At 46.1% G+C, this 21,437-nt stretch overlaps 2 protein-coding genes across 2 annotated transcripts in view; one reads left to right on the top strand and one right to left on the bottom strand.

Annotated features, from left to right (window-relative positions):
• Positions 1 to 17,818, bottom strand: part of COLEC12 (collectin subfamily member 12) — a 153,706-nt gene extending 135,888 nt beyond the window's left edge. Inside the window, exons 1-2 of the mRNA XM_072949145.1 lie at positions 17,619 to 17,818; positions 1,465 to 1,515 (exon numbers count right to left, since the gene is read on the bottom strand). Of these exons, the coding sequence (XP_072805246.1) occupies positions 1,465 to 1,515; positions 17,619 to 17,625 (58 nt within the window). The 5' untranslated portion in view covers positions 17,626 to 17,818. The remainder of the gene's footprint in view (positions 1 to 1,464; positions 1,516 to 17,618) is intronic.
• Positions 17,819 to 17,856: 38 nt separating this feature from the next.
• CLUL1 (clusterin like 1) overlaps positions 17,857 to 21,437 on the top strand; it is an 89,535-nt gene continuing 85,954 nt past the window's right edge. Inside the window, exon 1 of the mRNA XM_031690261.2 lies at positions 17,857 to 18,354. The gene's annotated coding sequence lies outside the window, so the exon portion shown is untranslated. The remainder of the gene's footprint in view (positions 18,355 to 21,437) is intronic.

A 21,437-nucleotide genomic window follows, 5' to 3' on the forward strand; every position in this document is an offset into this window, starting at 1 on the left:
GGGAGCAGAAGGACACCGGGTACCAATCCAGAGACACAAAACTGTGCAGATGACGAACAGCATGCAGAGGGGTGGTGCGTGCTGGGCATAAGCCCCTGGGCCACGTGTGCACGGAGAGGCCATGGGCTCTGGGCGCTGCATTCTCTCTCAAGCCCTATTTTTTTTTTCCCAGAAAGAAATGCAGGAGTGTGCATCCAGAAAGAAAACTGCTAAAGCAATGAGGGAACCAGAGCAGCTGGGGGATGTTAACTTTAATCAAAGTCTGGCCAGAATCTTTTTTTTTCAGCAACAGGAAGTAGATTTACTCTCTTTCATATTCTCCATGCTCTCAGACACACACACATACACACACTCATTCTTTTCTCCTCTCTCCTTCATTTCCTCTGACTAAGGCACAGAAACAAGCTGGACAGAAAAACCTCAGTTCCCTTGAACTGTCTTTAGTGCTGTGTTGTGTTCACTGGCGGTTCAAGGTGACACGGCAGAGTGCAGGGCACCCCTGGGCACAGCCAGGCAGGAAGGGGAGCGAGGGCTGGTTCCCTGGGGCGATGGCAACAGTCACCACAAATGTGGTGGCTTAAAGCCACATGGATTTCTTCTTTTACAGTTTGAGAAGCCAGAAGTCTGAGATCAGTGTCCGTCAGCTGATATCAAGATGTTGGTGGGGCCGCATTTCCACCAGAGTGCCCTTAACAGAAAATCTATTTCCTTGCCCATTTCAGCTTCTGGTGGCCACCTGTGTCCCTTGGCTGGTGGCCCCTTCCTCCACCTCCAGAGCACATCTCTCCAATCTCTGTCTCCATCATCACAAGGCCTTCTTCTCTCAGTATTGTCAAACCTTCCCCTCCCTCCCACTTGTAAGGACACTTGTGACTGCATTTAGCGCCCACCCAGATAACCCAGGGTAATCTCCCCTTCGCAAGCTCTGTAACTGAAGCACATCTGCAAAGCTCTCTTGTCATCTAAGGTAACATCCGGGCTCCAGGGATCAGGACAAGGGTATCTTTGGGGGCCAAGGTTCAGCCCACCCTGGAGCACTCATGTCTAGCTGCGTTCCTGGCCAGAGTCCTCCTCTCACGTATCCACTAACCTTGACTAAGCTAGGAGCACGGGGCCTGAGGAAAAGGGAAAAGATGTTTTCTAAATATCAAAATAGAGAAATGCTGTGTGTTTCTGCTCCTGTCTTGTAACAGATTTACCTTTCCCACCGTGTTTTGCCCATTAAGCCACCTGGTTTGCAGTCATCAAACCACAACCTGCCCCAACGAAGCGTCCATCACTTCCCGTGCCTGGGCACCACTTCTGTCCCATTACCCTCAGATTTTGTGAGAAACCATCCACCTCTTATACGGAAACTCGATTTCCAACCCAAACTGGGCCGCACATGCTCATGTGTATCAAAGGTCTGGTCACGGTCATGTTTCCATATCCCAGAGAAGGAACAGAAGCTTTGTTAGGACTCACCGAACCGCTTGTAACCGAAGGAATGCACCTCCTCCTCCTCTGCAAAGTCGTCTGCGAGAAAGAAAAGACGGAGCGTTAACACTGGGGAGACGTCCGGGGTCAGTGCTGGCCTGAACTTCTCCCACCCCCCTGCCCCACCTGCCCTCGCCCACCATGCTCCTCACAGTGGCTGTCCCTCTGCTCCCAGGACACACCACACTTTCTGAAACAGACCTCAGGGTCCCTGCACTGGCTGTTCCCTCCGCCTGGAATGCTCTTCCTTCTGTTCCTTAGGTGACTCCTTCTAACTCAGGTCTCAGCTGAGGTGTGATAACTTCCAGACGCCTTTCCAGACCACCACCCAGACACTCCATGTCGCGTCACCCCATTTGAATATTACTCTCTGATATCATCCCTCTTGTGCATCCTGACAGCCAATTTTTTTCTGTCTGGCTTCAGGAGTGAAACCCATATGCCTAGAATGGCACCTGTCACACAGCGGGCACTTAATAAATTCTGGTGAATGAATGACTGAGTCATCAGCTGTCCAAAGAGTCAAGTTGTCTTCACATAACTAAGCCTAAAGCCTTCCCTTTCAGATGCTGGGCTTCTCTTCCACCCGCAGTGGCATCTCAGCAGACCAGCATGACGCCCGCAAGGACAGCCAAACCCTTCCCCACTCTCCTTCCACTGGGTAACCTGGATTGATGGTGGTTTCCCAGTAAATGCATTTCAAAAGACAGCCCTGCTATGGGAATTGCTAAGGGTGGGACCACTGCAGAGACAAGAGATGTCATATCAGTTCAGCTTTCTACCAAAAGCTTAAATCCCCCTCCTCATGTGCACATCATGCAATTCCTTATCAGACTGATAAAGAACTTCTCATTTTACACTTCTGTCAGATGTGGGTCTCACAACTTACTGTGCAATTAAAGGGTACTTTTGATGACAGGTCAAGGTGTCGAGACCAGGCCTTTCCAAGGAGCCCTAACCAATTATTCTTGAGTTGGTCCCCATCACTGCACCAGCGCCCTGCTTCCTCCCCAAATGCAGTTTAGTTCAAAAGCACTGACTTAGGGCTCACCATGGACCAGAGACTGCCAGGCAGGGGGCTGCAGGAATGAGTGAGACATGGTCCCTTCCCTCAAGAAGCTGACAATCATCCAAAGAAACAAACATGAAGGGAGGGAAATAAAACCTCTGTGATCATCGTTTTCAGTCCCCAAATGGGACACTGGATCTGGCTATGACCAAACCTTGAGATGTTATGGAAAAACCCAAGGTGTGTGAAGTCTGCAACACAGTGTGCTGAACCTCAGGGCACTAGCTCGTTACGACGGGCTATGAAAGCACATGGGCGAGAACAAGCACTCCCGAGATGATGGAGAAGTGGGATATCTTTGTATTTTGCCGCTGTTTCCTTACTCAGAGGACGGGGCAGAGATCTTGCTCGAAATCTAGACATCCAGGCCTTCATAATTCAAGACGTCTTCTTATGTCCAGGATTAAAGCTTTAGTTCTTTCAAGATGGAGCTCTTACAACCAGAAGAATAACACGTTTCTTACTGACTCAGGGATCGGTTAGTTCAACTCAGTAAGCCCCTGCTCTATGCCTGCGTTCCTAAGCAATTCTCTTATTAATGGCTGAGAGGTCCGGTCCAGTCTCAGCTAAAGAGAAATCCTGATTTGCTGCTTCTGCTTAGAAATCCATGCATTCATTTATTCACTCACTCAATAAACAGGTGCTTACAGACTAGTGGAGTTGATGAGACAGAGGTAATGATGCCACCCAGGCGTCAACTGCTCCCGCCAGCTGCAGCCCCTCCACTGCTGAGTCACATCTGCAAAAGAATCTGCTCGCATGCACAGGTTGTGGGCCAAGGGGGCGTCACGGAAGATTTCACAGTGGAGACAACAAAGTGGTTTAAGCTGTGCCCCCAAGAGCAATAGCTTTAAAATCTCTGCTCTCCCCAAAGCTTCTTTCCAGCAGACCTACCATTAGTTTGTTTGTTTGTTTTCTTTTTCCTCTCTGGTCTCTTTCCCATGCAGCATTTAGTCTGACTGACTCCTCTCTCCTCCCTGAAATTTCCCTGGGAACTTCAAAAGTCTCCTATTTTTGTTATTAAAGCAATTCAGCTCTGCTTCCAAATGAACTTACTCAAACCGATCAGGCATTGAAGGAAACAAAGGGTTTAAGAGAAACCCCCTAACAGGACTCAAGCAGGATGTCCTGCTTCTTGTCTTAACCCTCATCCCAGGAGGGTGAGAAATGGTTGGAGCAGTTCCCAAAGTACAAATTTCGATCTCATCCAAATCTGCAATCAGATAATAAATCACGTGAGGCACGAAGGGTACAAAGCACCACAGACAACAAACATCTCATTGGGATAATCAGGGAAGGTATCGCGAAGTGTCTTAAGTTAGTCTGTCTTATCGTTTAGTCTTTGGAGAGAAAAAGGAGAAACACCACATACCATATCCCCTTCTTAGAAATTCAGAGTGGTTTTGCACTCTTAGAGACTCTGAGAGATGCTCAGAAAGAGAGGAGAAAAAGACTTGTTCAACTTTATTTTACTCAGTGTTTTCAAGAGTTGACCACATCCCTAAAAGCTGAGTAGAGCTGGGCGGATGACGCTCAGTATTCAGACCACGACCGGAGGTGTCCCCAGAGTGCACTGCCGGGTTCCCCCGGCTGTGTAGCCAGCAGACGCTGATTCAGGCTGGTGATGGAGTTAGGTGTTTCAGGAATTGAGAAAGAGGAAGAGGCAGGAGCTGATGGGGCTTGTGGTTGTGTGGACAGCCCACACCAGGCCACAAGAGCCAGAGGAGAGAGGAGGAGGGGTCAGATGTTCCTAAGGCCTGAAGATTTTAGAGGCAAAAGACAAGGACAGGGCCCACATGGCTGACAGATGGATCTGAGGAAGAACAAACAGCCTGATACCATGTGCAAAGTTACAAAGTTATATTTTGTTCTCTAAACCTTTTCCTTACACTGTGTGGACGCAGGCTAAATGCATCCCAGATGCATTTATGGTATCAGGGTCCTGCAGAGGTGACAGGGGCAAATAAGGATACTCTCCCTCAAGAACACCCAGTCACCTTTGCAACTCGCCACTTTTCGTATCTGTCTCCACACAATCTCCGCCAGGGAACTGCCACACTCCTCCATGAGCAAGGCCTTCGTTAAGATTGAAGGCCTCAGAGGGGAGGGTATAGCTCAGTGGTACAGTGCATGCCCAGCATGCAAAAGGTCCTGGGTTCAACCCCCAGCACCACCATTAAAAATAAATACATGAATAAAACCCTAATTACCTGCCCCCCAAAAAAACTTTAAAAAGAAAGATTTAAGGTCTCTAAGTCCTGCAGTGGCCATAACTTGCTTGAGTCTGCAGGGAGAAGTCACCTTAACATCCGAAATAACAAAACGTGTTTAATTGGAGGTTTATAGCTACAAGCATGTACTTTCCTGGCTCCCACAGCTGGACCATAGCATTTTTGTTGTAAATACCTATGAGCTACACTGCCTCCTGCGTGCCTATTTCAGAATGTGATTTTTATTTATTTTACTTTATTTTTTTTACTTTCCTTGGTAACTGGCCCAGAGCCACATTGGCCAGAGGTTTCGTGATGGAGAACGCTGAACAGAATTCTGCTGCTGATTTATTCTTTGAGCCTCGCTATTTCAGAGGACCAGGAGTTCAAGTGAAGTTTATTTCAGTTGGCTTGGAGAGCTGAAGTCATACATATTAATATGTTCCAATCAATCTGTGGACCAAGTTGTGCAATATCCCTGTGCTTAGAGTTTACCTCTCCTTCCCGACACCCCACCTGTATCAGTGTGACAGCCTTTCCCTCTGTCTGCCTGATATTCCAGTTCTGGTTTTGACTTCACCAGATGGAAAGCTTTTGGAAAACAGGAAACATGTCCCGCTGTACCCTGAGCAACCAGCGCATTTATGACATGTGCTAGGCACTCAGTAGTTATTGTTGAAAATGAAGTCTATTGCAGAGTGATGTGTCTACTATCTCTGGCTCCCACTAGCTGATGAATTCCAGGATTCTTTCTCTTTTTGAGTATCCACCACATATGGAGAAGAGAAGAGATGTGACACTTGGTCAATACCTACTGGATGTCAGTTACTTTCAATTCATTATGTTTCTCTGTTTTTGAGGTGAGGAAACCGAGGCTCGGAGAAGTGGTGTAATCTGACCCAAGGTCTCACAGCCTGTGAGCAGCCAGACCATCACTAAGACCCAGGTCTGTGCGACCCTCAAGTTCCCCACCACAGTGGTTCCACACCGCACCCCAGACCCAAGAGACTGAGCCCTGTGCTAGCGGCAGAGAAAGCTGAGAGGCAACGATTTCCACCCCAGAATCCTAAAAAGGCTTAGGCATTCAGGACACAGGCTACTCTGGGAGGAGAATTAAGGTGAGGCTAAAACAGGAGGACTTGTTGAGCCACTGCGATAATCAAAAAGACAGATAGTAAGTGTTGGCAAGGATATGGAGAAATGAGAAGCCCCGTATGCTGCTGGTGGGAATACATGCCTGTGCAGCCACTTTGGAAAACAGTCTGGCGATTCCTCAAAAGGTTAAACACAGAGATACCACATGACCCAGCAATTCTCTCCTAGGTGTACCCCCAAGAGAAATGAAAACACACGTGCACACAAAAACTTGTATGTGAATGCCTATAGCAGCAAGATTCGTAACAGTAAACAAGTGGAAACGACCCACATGTGCACGAACTGATGAATGGATCAACAAAATGTGAATGTAATATCATTCAGCGATAAGAAGGAATGAAGTATTGATATATGCTACAATATGGATGAACCTTGAAAATATGCTAGGGAAAGAAGCCAGACATGAAAGACCACATCTTGTATGATTTCATTCACATGAAATGTCTGCATTAGGCAAATTCATAGTCAGAAAGCAACTGAAAACCTGGGGCTGGGGGTCCGGGGGGGAAATGGGGAGTGACTGCTGATGGGTATGGTTTTCTTGAGAGAGAGATGAAAACATGCTAAAATGGACTGTAATGATGGTTGCAAAACCCATGAATATTTAAAATCCCCACTGAATTGCACACTTTAAATGGGTAATGTGTGTGGTATATGAAAAATGAAGCAGTTGGACCTGTCCTTCACAGAACCAGGTGACTGTCCCTACCTGACCGCAGCAGAAGATGGAAGGTTTATTATTCAGGGAAGTTCAAACAAGAGGACAGAGATGGTGTCCTTTTCCAGAGGACAGCCAGCAATACCTGAGATGAAGGGAACCACGCCGGAATAAGGGAAAGGGGGAAACTGCACACTGATGTTCAGAAGCTCCGTCCTCCCCTCCCACTCAGCCAAGCAGACTGTACCCTCCAGACTAAAGACTGGAAGGCTCCTCCCGGGAAATCTGGCCAGTTAAGAGAAAAATAAACTATTGCTTCTGACTCCAGAAGGTCCTCAACGGAACAGCCGAGCCAGATCAGCCTAGAGTAACAATCACAGTTCACAAAACCCACCAAAACAAAGAGGTTCTAATTGACGTTAATAATACTCTGCCTTTACGTAAGAGAAGACACCAGACATCTGATATAGATGAAAATAAAGAAACCAGATACAGCAATTTGGAGGAAATATACATTATGCAGGATGATAAAAATAAAATCCTACCATTAATATCCTTGCAGAGATACGAAAAGATCGTGCCTCCATAAAGTAAGAACAGGATGCTATCATAAAGAAGAAACCAAGAGAGAAAAAGAACTCTTGGAAGTTAAAAAAAAAATCACAGAAATAAAAACGTAATAGAAGAGTAGAAAGACAGAGTTGAAATATTCCAGAAAACAGCAAAGGGGGAAATAAATAAAAAAGAGTAAAGACAAGGAAAAATTTAGAGAATCAATTCAGTGGGTCTGATATTCAAATAACAGGTGTTTCAAGAAAAAAGAACAGAGGGAAAGAACCATCAGAGGAATAATTAAATAACACTGTCCGGGACTGAAGGACGTGAGTCTCCAGAAGGAAAGGACTGTCACCTCCCAGCACAAAGAAGGGAAGAAGACCCCCGCCCTGGCATGTCACACAGGTCCACGGCACTGTGGACAAAGAGGGAACCCTAAAAGCTTCTGCACAGTAGGAAAAAAAAGAGAGAGATTACTTGCAAGAATAAAACCAAAAGTGGCTTCACACATCTCACCAGCAAAACTGGAGCCAAAAGAGAACAGATCTTTGCCTTCAAAATCCTACGGCTAAATTATTTCCAATAGAGAAGCCTCTCGACTAAATAAGTCGGTAACATAAAGACCTTTTCAGACCTGCAGATTCCTCAGAAAAAGTACCTCTCACACACACTTTTCTCGAGAAGTTTTTAGAGAAGTAAGGAACAAACTCAGAAAGACATGTGTGCATCTGTGTGTGTGTGTACACGTGTATGCACATATGTACATCCTAAACTAACCCTGACCTTGAGTAGGTCAGAGGGCTCCAGGAACGGTTTCTTCACGAAGACGAAAATGAAGTAACACCTATTATGTGTGAAGACACTGCACAGAGACTGAGGACAGTGGAAGAGGCTTTGGGGATGAATGACAATGTATACATACAGGGGAGGCTAAAGAAACAAAATAACAGGAGGATTATTAACTCCAGGGGAAACGAAGTCTTGCAAAAAAAAAAGTCAGTCAGCTGTGAACAGCGTTCATGTCATCATAATAAGATAAACCCTGAATACGGATCTAGTCCAGACTGTGATATAACTATACTGCGATGAGGGAGGCTGCAGGAGGTGTCTCTGATGGTTGTAGGTGGAGGTTAAGGGGGAAAGAACGAAATCCTTATCTGCTACAAAGGGAAGTCAATACATAATGCCTCACACCAAAATATTAATCATAGTAACAACAACAATGATGATGATGATGATGATGTTGATGATGACGATAATAGTGAAGAGTGCCATACTCATGTCACTTACAGCCGTGGGGCTGTAGCAGATCGTCTGCATTAAGAGATCCCATCCATTCTTTCCATCCCTCCACGTGCAAGTCCACTTCCACTCTCCTGAATCTGGCAGAGCCCTGTGACTTGTCAATGGAATTTGCCAGAAGTAGCAGTGGGTGATCTCGGGGCCTCTGTCTTAGAGGCCTTTCAGCTTCTGTTTTCACCCTCTTAGCAGCCAGTTGCTGTGGGAAACATCCGACTACCCTGCTGGACCAGAGACCACCCGGCGAGAGAGGATCCCTGGAGGATGGGAGACTGTGAAGGGCAAGGCAGAGACCAGCCAGCTCTCAGCCATCCCGGCCACCCTGCAGATGCTCCAGCCATAGAGCGAGGCTGACCAGCCCAGCCAACACCTTGGGAAGCAGAGACCAGCCGTCCCTGCCCTGCCCCGCCCGCGTCGCAGAACCGTGAACAAACAAACTGCTATTGTTTGAAGCTACGCCATTTGAGGATGGTGTGTTACAGGCATCAGCAGATAACTGAAAGAAAAGTCAATGCCAAAAGAAAATGCAAAAAATGTTCTCAGGAGGTTGCCTCCGGGGACTGGAAAATGATGAAAGAAGTGGGTTAAGCAGGAAACTGCTGTTTTTCATAATAAACATGATATTCTTTGACTCTTAAAACTATGTGCATCTCTAACCTGGATAAAAATAAAACAAGAGAATGTGAAGGGAAGATGAAAGTCAGGTAGACAAAAATAAAAGCTCTCCGGTCCAACAGATACTGACGACCAGAAACGGTCCCCTGCTCCAAAGAGCCAGCGCGCAGGTTCAACCTGGAGCAACTGCGTAGAAAGTTTGGATTCACAGCCTTCAATACATGGCACAGAGTAGGTGCTGGCAAAAGCCAAACTGAACAGAACGAGTAGAGGCATTTTTAGGAGCCAGGCTGAAGGACCGTGGACAGAGGCGAGGCTGAACCTTCCAAGCTGGGCTCGGTGCCTCGTCCACTCTATGCTGTTCTACCCTGATGGAGCCCCGGCTCCTGCAGAGGCATCACCGTCAGAACAAAACAAAGCAGTCGCATAGGTTGTTAAAATATGTAACTGCTTCCAAGCCAGCTGGCAAACACCTGCTGCTCTGAGCATTCCTGCAAGTTGTCCCTGTGTGTCCCCATCACCCTGATCTATTGTAGCAGACCCGGGGGTGGGAAGGGGAGATGGTGCCCCTGCCCCCCTGGGGCCAAATACCCAGCACTCACTGGACCCGAGTCCACAGCCACCCTCCACTGGCCAGTGCTCCACGGAGTTGTCTCTGCGAACTCTGGCCTCCACAGTGTGCCACCCGGCTTGCTAAATATCTTGGGTACCCCTTGGACATTGCTGGGTTATTCTAGAAGACTGTTCTCCTAAGGCTAGAGGCGGATGTAACGATAAAGGCCGGGCTTTGTCATGAAAAAACCTGGGTTTGAACACTGGCTCCATCTTGTTCTGGCAACGTAAGCTGACGTCTGCCTCTCGGTCTCCGGCAAGATGGAAAGGCCTCAAATGCATGGAAATGCATGGGTCATTTAGCAAGAAACACTACAGCCATCCATTTCTCTGGAGTCTCACAAAAAATAACTGGTCCTTGTTAAAACAAAACAAAAATTGATATATCTGTTTTGTTCCAAAATCACTTAACTTTATGATCAGGTTATCCAAACAATTACACCAAAGTACTACACTATAATTAATTACAAATGATGGATCAACATTGAACTCAGGAGACAAAGTTCGAGAAAATTTTGAATTTGATTTTCTCTCACCTCCTATGCTGAAATGTCCTACTTGAAGACTTCGGGGTGGCCCCAAAGCACCATTTGCCTCTAATTACTATTAGAGTAATGCAATCTGAAATATGAAATGTAATTTGAGATAATGAATCCCCCTCTGAAGGAAAATACCCCTGTCCTCAGGCCTCTCCTCCTGTATCCTACAACAGCATTTATCCAAACCTCAAATAAGGCACTTTTCACCTTCTACTGTGGATCCCAGTTGCTTAAGCACAAGTCTTACTCTGCTCATCAGACTTCAAGCCTCCTGAGGACAGAGGCTGTATACATGGTAAGTATGTGACCATGCTTCAATAAAATACTAAGTGAAGAATATTTGACTATATTTAATATAAAGAATATTTGAGGATATTAAAATAATATACTAAATAAAGAATAAATGGAAGCCAGTTAGAACTTGGTGGCCCAATTGTAAATAATAAGTTAAACAGAAATATGACAGCTTAATGGAAAATTAACCCTACCAATGAAATAGACACAATGTCATATGGTTAAAAAAATATACGTCCACATACATCCGTCCTAACATTCATTTAAAGAAAAACCTGCTTTATGTTTGATTCTTTGATGTCATATCCTTACTGGAAAAAACTGGACATTGGATTTGAGATACAAATCTTTAAAAAATAACAAAATGTTAAGAAAAAAAATAAAGAATTAAGCTATCAAGCCCAAGCTCCTAAAAAAAAAAAAAGTCACCATCACTAGGCACCTGAGTAACAGTGCTCTGGAAAATTAAGCGCTCCCAGGTAAATTAAATGTCTTTACATACATTTACCAATTTCCTACCACTATCTTAACAAATGAGAAAACTGTACCATTTACACTATCGATACAAACGTCACTGCAAATGTGGTCCATGCACTTTCAGTAGGGCTGATGTTTCACTGCATTACAACGATCACAATAATAAAAGTGATGGCAGCTGGAGATGGACCAGTCCTAACACTGTTGCCCATAAAGAGCACAAGTTCCTCATATGCCCGAGGTCATTTTAACACACACTTGTAACTTGAAAATTACTTTCATTTTCTTCATGGTAGAAACTATTGCACTGGATTAACTTAACATAAATGGTTCATAATTAGCTGGAGGAAGCAGCGGGGTATAATTATACAGTATGACAACAACTGAAATGTCTTGAGTTTGCCTTAAGTGCTAGACATCATTCTAAATAATTGATCTATACTAACCGATTTAATCCTCAAAACAAACCAACAAAACAAAAATAAAACAAACAGCCCCTCCCCCCCAAATGGCATCCAGTAGACGCCATTATTATTCCCCATCTGACAGACAAGGAATCCGGGGGCCCCAAGAGCATAAGTAGTTTGCATGTGGTCACCAGGCCCTCTGGTCTCAGAGCCCACACTCCTCGCCACCACACTGAAATTATCAGGTTCAACTCCTGGGAACACTCTGTGTAATTACATTTTATGACATATATATATTTTAAAGTATATATTATAAACTATAAATTTGGACTATTCTGCCTTTAAATAATAAAATGTTATATAAATATCCACTAGTTTCCAAACATTTCCATGTCACGAGGAAGTGACTTAGGCTCAAAGAAATGCAGGTATTTCCACAGACCAATAACACGTCAGTTTTTTCACACAGGATGTCAAATGTCCAATCTCTTAGGCAAGTGCACGTGACTTCATGTGATACTCAGTTATAATCCCAAACAAAAGGGGGAGGGTATAGCTCAGTAGTAGAGTGCATGCCTAGCATGCATGAGGTCCTGGGTTCAATCCCCAGTACTTCCACTGAAAGAAAAAATTAAATAAATAAATAAACCTAATTACCTCCCCCTAACCCCCTTCCCCCTTTAAAAAATCCTGAACAATTCAGGAAGCATAAAGGAGTCATATTTACTATATTGAAGTCCAATAAATTTAATTAATTGTTAAATATTCTCCCATGTTGAAAAATACATTTCCTTTATATTTTTTAAGAGTATTGGTTGAATATTTGTGATACATTCAGCTCCTAGCTCTTTGGAAGTTTGAATTGGGATTACTAATTCTGCTTACACTGGCTTTCACTGCTATGCAATGGCGAGAGCCCCTACAGCAATCAGCAAGACCTGTTCAAGGTACTACATTGGTTTGGGCCCTTCAAACATCATTCACTTGAACAGAAATCAAATCACTGCTTAATTGAAAAGCTACCTCCCGAAAGCTTCGGATGGTTTATATGGTTAAAGACTATGTTGTCAGCAGTAAAGAATGAAATACTTTCCGAAGCAACAACTGTGTATAAAATAGATTGAACAACAAGGTCCTACTGTATAGCACAGGGAATTATACTCAATATCTTGTAATAACCTATAATGAAAAAGAATATGTAAACAAAGAATGAAATACTTCCTATGAGGAATGTCTATACCTCCCCATCCCTTGTTTAAGATATTTATTTCCTATTATGATTATTGTTATTATTACTATTACTGATCACCTACTGATGGTTACAGTCTGTCCTTGGGGAAATGGCCCTTCTGACAATGTTGCGTTGTCTCACCGTAAATCTGTCAGCAGGACAGTGCAGGGGCTGTGGGCAGAGTTGGTGGCTTCATTGGGCCACTCACACTCATTCAATCAGTCATAAGAAAACCTCCCAGCAGATAAATTCTACACACTCTGGAATCGGCCTTATCTCTGTAGGAGCTCCAGTCTAGAGAGACTCTTCCAGTCGCTGGCTGAAGAGCACAGCTATTTTTTCCCACCCTGGATGCCAGGTTATTAGCGTCTAAGCCTGGATAGTAGGACCATTTCTAGCTTGCTCACTCAGTATCTAGTGGAGTGTGGCACCCAGTTGGTACTTAACAAATATTGTTGACTGAGTGAAACATTAGGGTGTGTCTAGGAGGGAAATTAAATTAGAGGTGTAATGTGGATTCTGGAGTCAGCCTGCCTGAATGTGAATACCAATTTCCCCACTGACTAGCTGGGTGCCCTTAGACAAGTAACTCAACCTCTCTGAGCCTAAATTTTCTGATCTGTAAAATGAAGAAAAAATACTGCCTGGCATGGCAGGTGCTCAATAAATGTCAGCTATTATTAAAGGGAATAAATAATAAATGGGGATATTAAGTGGCCCATCAGTCATGCCTAAGACATTTTTTCAAGCACAAACCATGGTTGAGATCAACCTTGTCTCTGGCGTTTATCTTTCAGTTCATGATCCTGTTCCCTGCCACCAGGCCATAGACAGGGATTCTGGACGCTGAGAGAGAAAGAAAGCCTGTGACTTTGGAATGGCAGAAGAGCAGAAGAGGAGAGGCCAGGACCAGCCTGACAGAGCCGACCCCACGGTAGGGGTAGAGTCCCCTCACAGATGATTATCTCCACAACCTGGAACGTTGTCCCCCGGCCCCCAGCTGCCTGACTCTTTCCACTCTGATGCGCCTGCTAAAAGCAGGAAGTGCTGTACACCGGTCTGGGCTCCCTCTCCCAGCCCGTGACCCCCTCTTCCCACCGTGGGGAGACACGTGGGTCAGACCTTCCCCCGAGAGAGGACCCACGTGCTGGGTTTACCCGAGGTGAAACAGACTTTTTCTATCACAAAATCTAAATGTCTGTTTTCCCATTTGAAATCTAATACTCCGAAGGCCATTTAACTTCCTTTGGCAGCAGCTGCAACAATGGTTTTGAAATAATGTTTTAATGAGAATAAGCATTAATTCAGAAAATTAGACACCTAGTTATGCTAGAGCGTAAAAGCTATCATCTGCCAGCTTTTCCCATTCACACCACTGTCAGTGGATGAGCCACACGTTAGGGGGTAGGAGGATGGGAACAATCTCAGAAAACTGCACAGAAGACCACAGGAAAGATCGACACTTAGCAATAATTAAACCTCAGATTAAGAATGTCAAACATCTTCAAATTAAGGAAAAGTCCGAAGTATAATTGGATTGTACCTTTGCCTCCCAGAGGAAGGGCAGCCCCAATTCCCAACCAGTGAAAGGAAAAAGGCCTCACTTTGTTTCCATTTCCCCGCAGAAAACACAATGTTAAATGCAGGCAGCTCTTAAACATTTGTCTGCTTGCTTATCCCACCCAGTTAAGGACAAGAAATCTTAAGACACTGGGAAAGCAACAAGACCATGGGTATGGTAAAACAAAAGACCATAGCAGTATACTGCTTACTCTCTCATTTTAAAAGTATTATTGCCAAACAATATTTCAGCAATGTTATATACAAAAGCCCCAAAATAAGCAGCTTGGCACTGTGCTTTGATGGCACCAACCTCCTCTTTGTGTTAAATCAGAAGAGCAGTTTGAACCACTGTGAGCCTGTGTGCTGGTGGTGGTTTTCTGACATCTCTTAGGCAACAAGTGCTGCTGCACTAAAACTCACCAATATTTCCAACTTCCAGAACTAGAATGTGATTTCATAATGACACACCTAACTCTAGGGGAGTCAGATTCCTTCACAAAGAATGTGAATATTTATCCTGAACCATGAGATTTATGTGTGTAGTCCAGCTAATTGAAAATGAAATGGAAATAAATTGAAATCAACTTCAAGTTTTAATCAGCCTGAAAGACTTCAAATATCGTAGCAATAAAGCAAGTAATTTTCTTCTGGAAAATATACAATAATGTCATTGTTTCGGTACTTCTAACTGATGGAGGAAATAGAACGAAGACGGACATTTGATGAATACAACAGATAGGTGGCGCTGTGGCTCATGGCCGACCTGGAATTACACTCCAATAGTCTGGGTCTGAGGCCACATCCCAGGTTTAAACATCAGAATTAGAAAGTCAAATAGGTACCTTGAAAAGGCATCTAACTCGCGCAGGAGCTAAATTTTTGCTTTGGCAAATAAACTTTTTGTAACTTCTAAGGTGTCCATTAATTTTCTATTTGGTTAAAGAATGTTTTTGGTTAATACTTGAATTTTAAGCATTTGCAAGACTTGTCATGACTTTTATGACATAGAATAATCAAATTCTAATGAAATATTGGCTTTATTAAGTATAATGAGTTAATAGCTATGAGACGTAATCACTAACCCAAAGAAAACTCTGTGCTGGTAACTTGTGGCAAATTATCAAAATACTTCTACTTGGTAAAGGCAGCTTTCCTTTTTGGCTAAAAACACACTCTGCTTGGCTTCAGAAGCCTTGTGTCCAATATCTTGGTTCCACCCCTTCCTGGCTGCTGCACCAACTATGAGTTACTTGGCTAGTTAATTGTCTGAGATTCACTGTTCTTCTAGTTCAGAGGTTACCACATCTGGGGTCCTAGGTCTCTCCAAGCCTCACAGGGGAACTGGCAAAGCTTATCTTCAGATGCCTACCATCCTCCTGGTTGCTGGTTCCTATTTCTTCTAGACTCGGTTTCCATATCTATAACGTAGGGATTAAAATCTCTACCTCATAGGGTTGTTGAGAGGATTCATGGATAGAGCCCCTGTAGAGGGCAGAGCAGTGGTTGGCACTTAGTAGCTACTAAAAAATTATGTGTCTCCTCTCTCCCCCACCTCACAACTGGACAAATAAATGCAAATAATGTGGCAATAGTTTAGTAAGCCAATCTCTTATAGAATATTTTGTTTTAACAGAGGCCTTCAAAGTGATCAGTCTACCCAGGGATTCACCAGTCCCTCAGCCCCCCTCTCCCACTGGGGTAGAAGGGAGGTGGGGCCTTTTAGGCAGTACTCAGACCACAGAGGATAAGCAATGAGCCTTTCCAGGGTGTCTGCAAGCTGGTGCAGAATGCAACGTCAATCTCACCAAAAAAAAAAAAAAAGTTTAGAACTTGTAGGTGTGTTTTCCATTGCAGATGTGTATTAATACTGAAAATTTATACTCAAACTGCAGTAAATCATTTACCCAGTCAAAAGCATCACAAGATTTTCAGGGTAGGAACCCACATGGGAGCTGATGAAATGAGGAGCTGGCTTATCTTTCCAAGAGTTCAAAACCTCCTGGCCTCAGTGACCAGCAGCAAGAAGTTCTGGCTAAGACGATGGTAACTGAGACCCAGAGTAACGTTTAGCCTGTAAATTCTTTCCTCTCCGGGAGGATCCTTTAATCAGTGCTGGCTAAGGAAAGTGCCCATCTCCTAGAATGTAAATGAGAGAAGAGAAACTGAGATGGAGAAAGAAGGAACACACACCACTGCGTTTTGAAGTTCTCTAGCCAGAGAGTTGTATCATGTCTTTTGTTTCTCTGGCCCTGGGACGGGCCCCTTTCCACCTGGCGTCTGTCCCCTCCCTTCCCAGGGTCTCCAGAGGAGGACACAGAACTCCCTTGAAAGCAGAGCTAATTGGTAGGACATTATCGCGCCGGAGTGTTTAGCGCAAACTGTGTTTCAGAGAAACCTAGAGCCAAAAGTTACTTTCCAAGTTTGTGGGGCTCCCCGACGCCTTCCTGGGTCAGTAACGCTTGCGAGTCAAAGTGGTCACATCGCTTGGTCTCGGGCTGGAAAGGGTCCCCGCGGTCAGATGGCATTTCGCACCCAGCCCCCTCACTCAAGCCTGGCCCGCGCGGGGACTGAAACTTGTTATCTTAGCACAGAACCAGGACTCCAGGCTTGTGTAAACACCACGGCAGCCCAGCCCAAACGATTCCCTTGGATGCCTCCGCTGTAATTATTTATCTCACATATAAATCAGGATTCTGCTGACAAATCATCGTGTTTCCACTAAACAGAAGGCTGTCCTGCGAAGCCCTTCTCCTCACGATTCCGTTTAAAGGTTTGATAATATCTGATGGTTCCCTAAACCGACCTGCCCAAGACACCGACCGGGAGACGATTAAAGAGACGACTGTGCCACCCCAGTATACACGTGGGTACAACTCCTCAGGCAGGCACATGGAAGGGATGCGGAACCGAGGGCGGTTATTTTCCAGTCAGTGGGTCTGATGGAGAAAGATGCCAAACACACTTCCCGAGCCAGCTGAACTCCGCGGGCACCTAATCATTGCCAGATGTGAGGAGGGCGCACCGAGAACATCCCGGAGTCCCAGAGAAAACACTCGGCCAAGCAGCCCATCGACTTCTCGGACGGAGAAACGGCCACAGCGGGGAGGAGAGAGGGCCCTGGAGAGAGTGGGGGGCGCTGCAGAGAGAGCGGAGAACGGACGGGGGTGGAGGGTCATGATGCCTCCATTCTCCTGGGCATATTTTTCCAATTAAAAAGTTGGGAAGTGGAATCCGTAAACAATGAGTTGGGGCTTCAAAGTACTTTGCAGAGACTCGATGGGGAGGGGAAGACTTGCACGCTTCAAAACCCCAACCTCTAGGTCTCCGGCGGTGCCCAACTCTGGGGCCGGGGTCGCCCCCAGGGTGCGCGCACGAAGCGGGCGCCGGCTCTCCGCGCAGAGAAAGTCCGCGCAGGGTGCACCTCCGCCCCCTCTCGCGCGCCCCGAAGCCCGCCCTACCTTTCATGGTGACTGAGGAGACGCACCGCCAGCCGGGGAGCTCCGCGCAGCCAAGGAAGTTCGCGCTGAGCAGCGGTCAGTGCGCGCCCATGGCAGCCGCGCCGCGCCTCGGCCGTCTGCGCTCCAGCCCGCCCTCCCCGCTCGGCGCTCTGTGCCGCGGGGCCGCCGCGCGCGCCGCTCACCCCGGGCGGGAGGCGCCGCTCCCGCCAGCGCCCCTCCCCCTGGCCCGGCCGCCGGGGCGCGCGGGCCGCCGCGCCCACGCCCCCCTCGCGCCCTCCCGCGCCCGCCCCGCCCCGCCGCTTGCTGCCCGGTCGCCGGCGCGCTGCCGGTTCCCTCTTTTTCTTTGGGGACCAGAAGCTGAACGGAGTCTGAGGAAGGCGTCTCCTGGGGTGGTCGAGTGCTCACCCTCGGGGTGCACAGAGCGTGCTGCCGCTGGGCTTGTTTCTAGACCCCGACTACCTAGAGTGGGGGCTGAGAGGGCTGGGAGCAGCGGCGTCACGGGGGCGGCGGAGTCAGCTGGTCCCTTCCCCAAACCGCTCTGGGCGTGGAAGATTAGAGGATCAAACAGGGGCGAGAACGTCCCCGAGGTTCAGAGCTTCCAAGCGCGCTTGTCGATGGCCGAAGCGGCGCGAGGGATGGTGTTCTGCCACCCGGGGAGACCTTCGCTAAATCCGGAGTCACCACAGTTGCTCTCCCTGCAAACTTGGAGCGGGATTACAGCTCTTGGATCTTAAAGGTGAGAACGACAGAGATCAAAAACGCACCACAGTCTCCTCGGTTGGAAAAGTCTTCGTTCTACCCACCGCTCCTGAAATACTCAGGTTGACTCCGGTTTTACTAGGAAAGGAGGCTGGCCTGTGGAGCGGCTTCCTAATGAGTTCCTTCCATTGTGGCGCATCCTGTTGCCCCACTGTGTTTATCTTTCCTTTCAGATACCCTGCCAAGCAGACCCCTTGCTTTATGGCTTTACTACATAAACTCAGTGGCGAGTGGAGCTGTGGTGAGGGAGGTGCTGAGGAACTTTATTCAGCAAGGATGAAATGAAAGATGTCTTGAGCTTGTGATACAAATGTGGGTGGACAGTGGTTGCAGCTTTTCAGATTTCTTCTCCTGAGGACTTGGTAACACGGTGTAACCAGCCCATTGATTCATTCTAAACAGGGCAGTGCCCAGAAATGAATACGTTTTAAAAATTTCAGACTCTCCATTCAAGAAGCTTTCGTCTTTGAACATAAAGGGGAAAGTTGTACATGCCTGGCAAAGGAAAAGACAAAAACTGGCACTTTTTTTTTTTTAACTTTAGAGGTTGATGAATCTTCACTGATTACTCTGGAGATTTGCTCCACTCTCACCAGGGAACCTGCCTTGTTTTGCCAGGCCAATGAGAGCCCAGAATATGGATTTTCAGCCCAGAGCTTACTAACTAATGTTGGGATGAAATAAGCCCATCAGTTTCTTTTAATAATAGTTTCTCCAACTGAAAAATGGAGAGAATTTTGACTCTAATATCTGAATTGAAAAAAATCATTTAAAAAACCTTAATTATAGCTATGACACCAAAAATACAGTCCACAAAAGAAAAAACAGATAAATTGGATTTCATCGAAATTAAAAACTTTTGTTCATCAAAGACACTATCAACAGAGTGAAAAGGAAATCCACAGAATGGGAGAAAATATTAGGAAACCATAGATCTGATGAGGGTTTAATATCCAGAGTATGTGTAGAACTGTGACAAGTCAACAAGAAAACAAAAACCCAATTCAGAAATGGGCAAAGAACTCAAACAGACATTTCTCCAAAGATGATATACAAATGGCCAATGAGCATACCAAAAGATGCTCAACGTCACTAATCACTAGGGAAATGCAAATCAGAACTGCAAGGAGATACCACTTAACACTCACTAGGATGACTATTATAAACATAATTTTTTAAGAGACAGAAAATAACATGTGTTGGCAAAGATGTGGAGAAATTAGAACCCTCGTGCATTAGTGGTAGGAATGCAAAATGGTGCAGCCACTGTGGAAAACAGTATGGTGGTTTCCCAAAAATTTAAACGGAGAATTATGATATGATCCAGCAATACTACTTCTGGATAGATGCCCAAAATGGTTGAAAGCAGAGACTAGACTAGATATTTGTACACTCATGTCCATAGCAGCATTATTCACAAGAGCCAAAATGTGGACGCAACCAAAGTGTCCATCAGTAGATGAATGGATAAAATTAATGTGGCACATACTAACAATGGAATATTATTCAGCCTTAAAAAGGAAGGAAATTCTGACACCTGCTACAACATGGATGAGCCTTGAGGATAAGCATTAAGCTAAGTGAAATAAGCCAGTCACAAAAGGACAAATACTGTATCATGCATCCTAGAGTAGTCGAATTGGTAGAGACAGAAAGGAGAATGGTGGTTTCCAGGAGGAGCTGGCTGAGAGAGAAAGGTGAATAGCTGTTTAGTGGGGACAGAATTTCAGTTTTGCAAAATGCTAACAGTTTTGGAGATGATGGTGGTGATGGTTGTGCAATCATGTGAATGAAATTAATGCCACTGAACTGCACGCTTAAAAAGGGTTAGGATGGTAAGTTTTGTTATGTGTATTTTAACACACACACACACACACACACACACACACACACACACAATCTAAGAGAAGAATTATGAGGTTGGAAAACCCCCCATGAAAACCTGTTAGCACCAGTGGGCTAGACACACAGACCTGGTGACAAGCAGGTTCGGCAGTTCTTTGGAGGACAGTTCTAAGACAGGCTTCTGCAAGATGGCCTGCTCCCTCCAGCCCCACCGCCTTCCCCACTGTGTGCTCACTGAGGCCCTGCAGGGGGGGCCCCAAGGTCCTGGCAGGGTGCCTCCTCTGAGCTCCACCCTGGAGGACACAGGGACTGATATTTGTAGCCACAGGCAGATCATCAGCTGACCAAGATTTCTCTGGTCAAGAGCTCTGGGAGGAGCTGAGGACTGAGCTGGGGCTCAGGGAGAGCAGGGAACGGCCAAGAAGAGGAAGACTGTGGTGGGAAAGGCCTGTGGCGCACTGGTGACAGTGCCTCCCGCTCCTCAGAATCGCGCTACCGGCCCTCCGGGTGGGATTCCAGCCTCCCTGTCTTCAGGGACTCATAGCCAGTGGGAAATCCACACGGTGGAAGAGTAAGGAGTCTAGAAGAGAGAGTGAAAATGCAGTCTGCTGTGGAGGCCCCGCTGCGGGGGAGGGGCCTGGGGGACATGAAACTAGCTTAGGTATTAGGGCGAAGAGGAAGAGGAAGCTGAGACCAGAAGTTTCAGTTAGGTAATGAAAGGGTGGTCCTGGGGAAAAGTACTTCAAGAAGGAATGGAATATTTGAAGGCTAAGAGGTGAGAGAGAAATAGAAACTTAAAAAAAAAAAAAAAGGTAGGGGGCACAGAGCGCAAAGGGGACTGTGGGCCTGAGTCCGAGAGAGAACTTTGGCTCCATCACAGGGATCCCTGCAAGCTGCATTTGAGAACCCAGTCTTCCTCCTTGTATGTCATTTGTCCCCTTTCTCAAATCTTCAAACCTGGTCCTCACTCCCTGAAGATCCGCTTTCATGACCTCTCCCTCCCTTCATTTTCCTCTTCCTATTTCTCCACTTGCCATAAGCCGGTGGACTTCATCCTTGGCCACCACGGCCTCTTCAGCCTCCTCGGGAAGCCACCTAAACTCTCCACCACGTCAACCACACTGCCTCCCATCTGGGGCTGGGGAGTGAAAAAGGTAACAGTGTCTCACCTTCCAAAACACACTGGGACCTCCTTCATATTCTGATTTAACCCCC

This window comes from Vicugna pacos, chromosome 24 (genome assembly GCF_048564905.1).
Source record: "Vicugna pacos chromosome 24, VicPac4, whole genome shotgun sequence".
NCBI classification, from domain to species: domain Eukaryota; kingdom Metazoa; phylum Chordata; class Mammalia; order Artiodactyla; family Camelidae; genus Vicugna; species Vicugna pacos.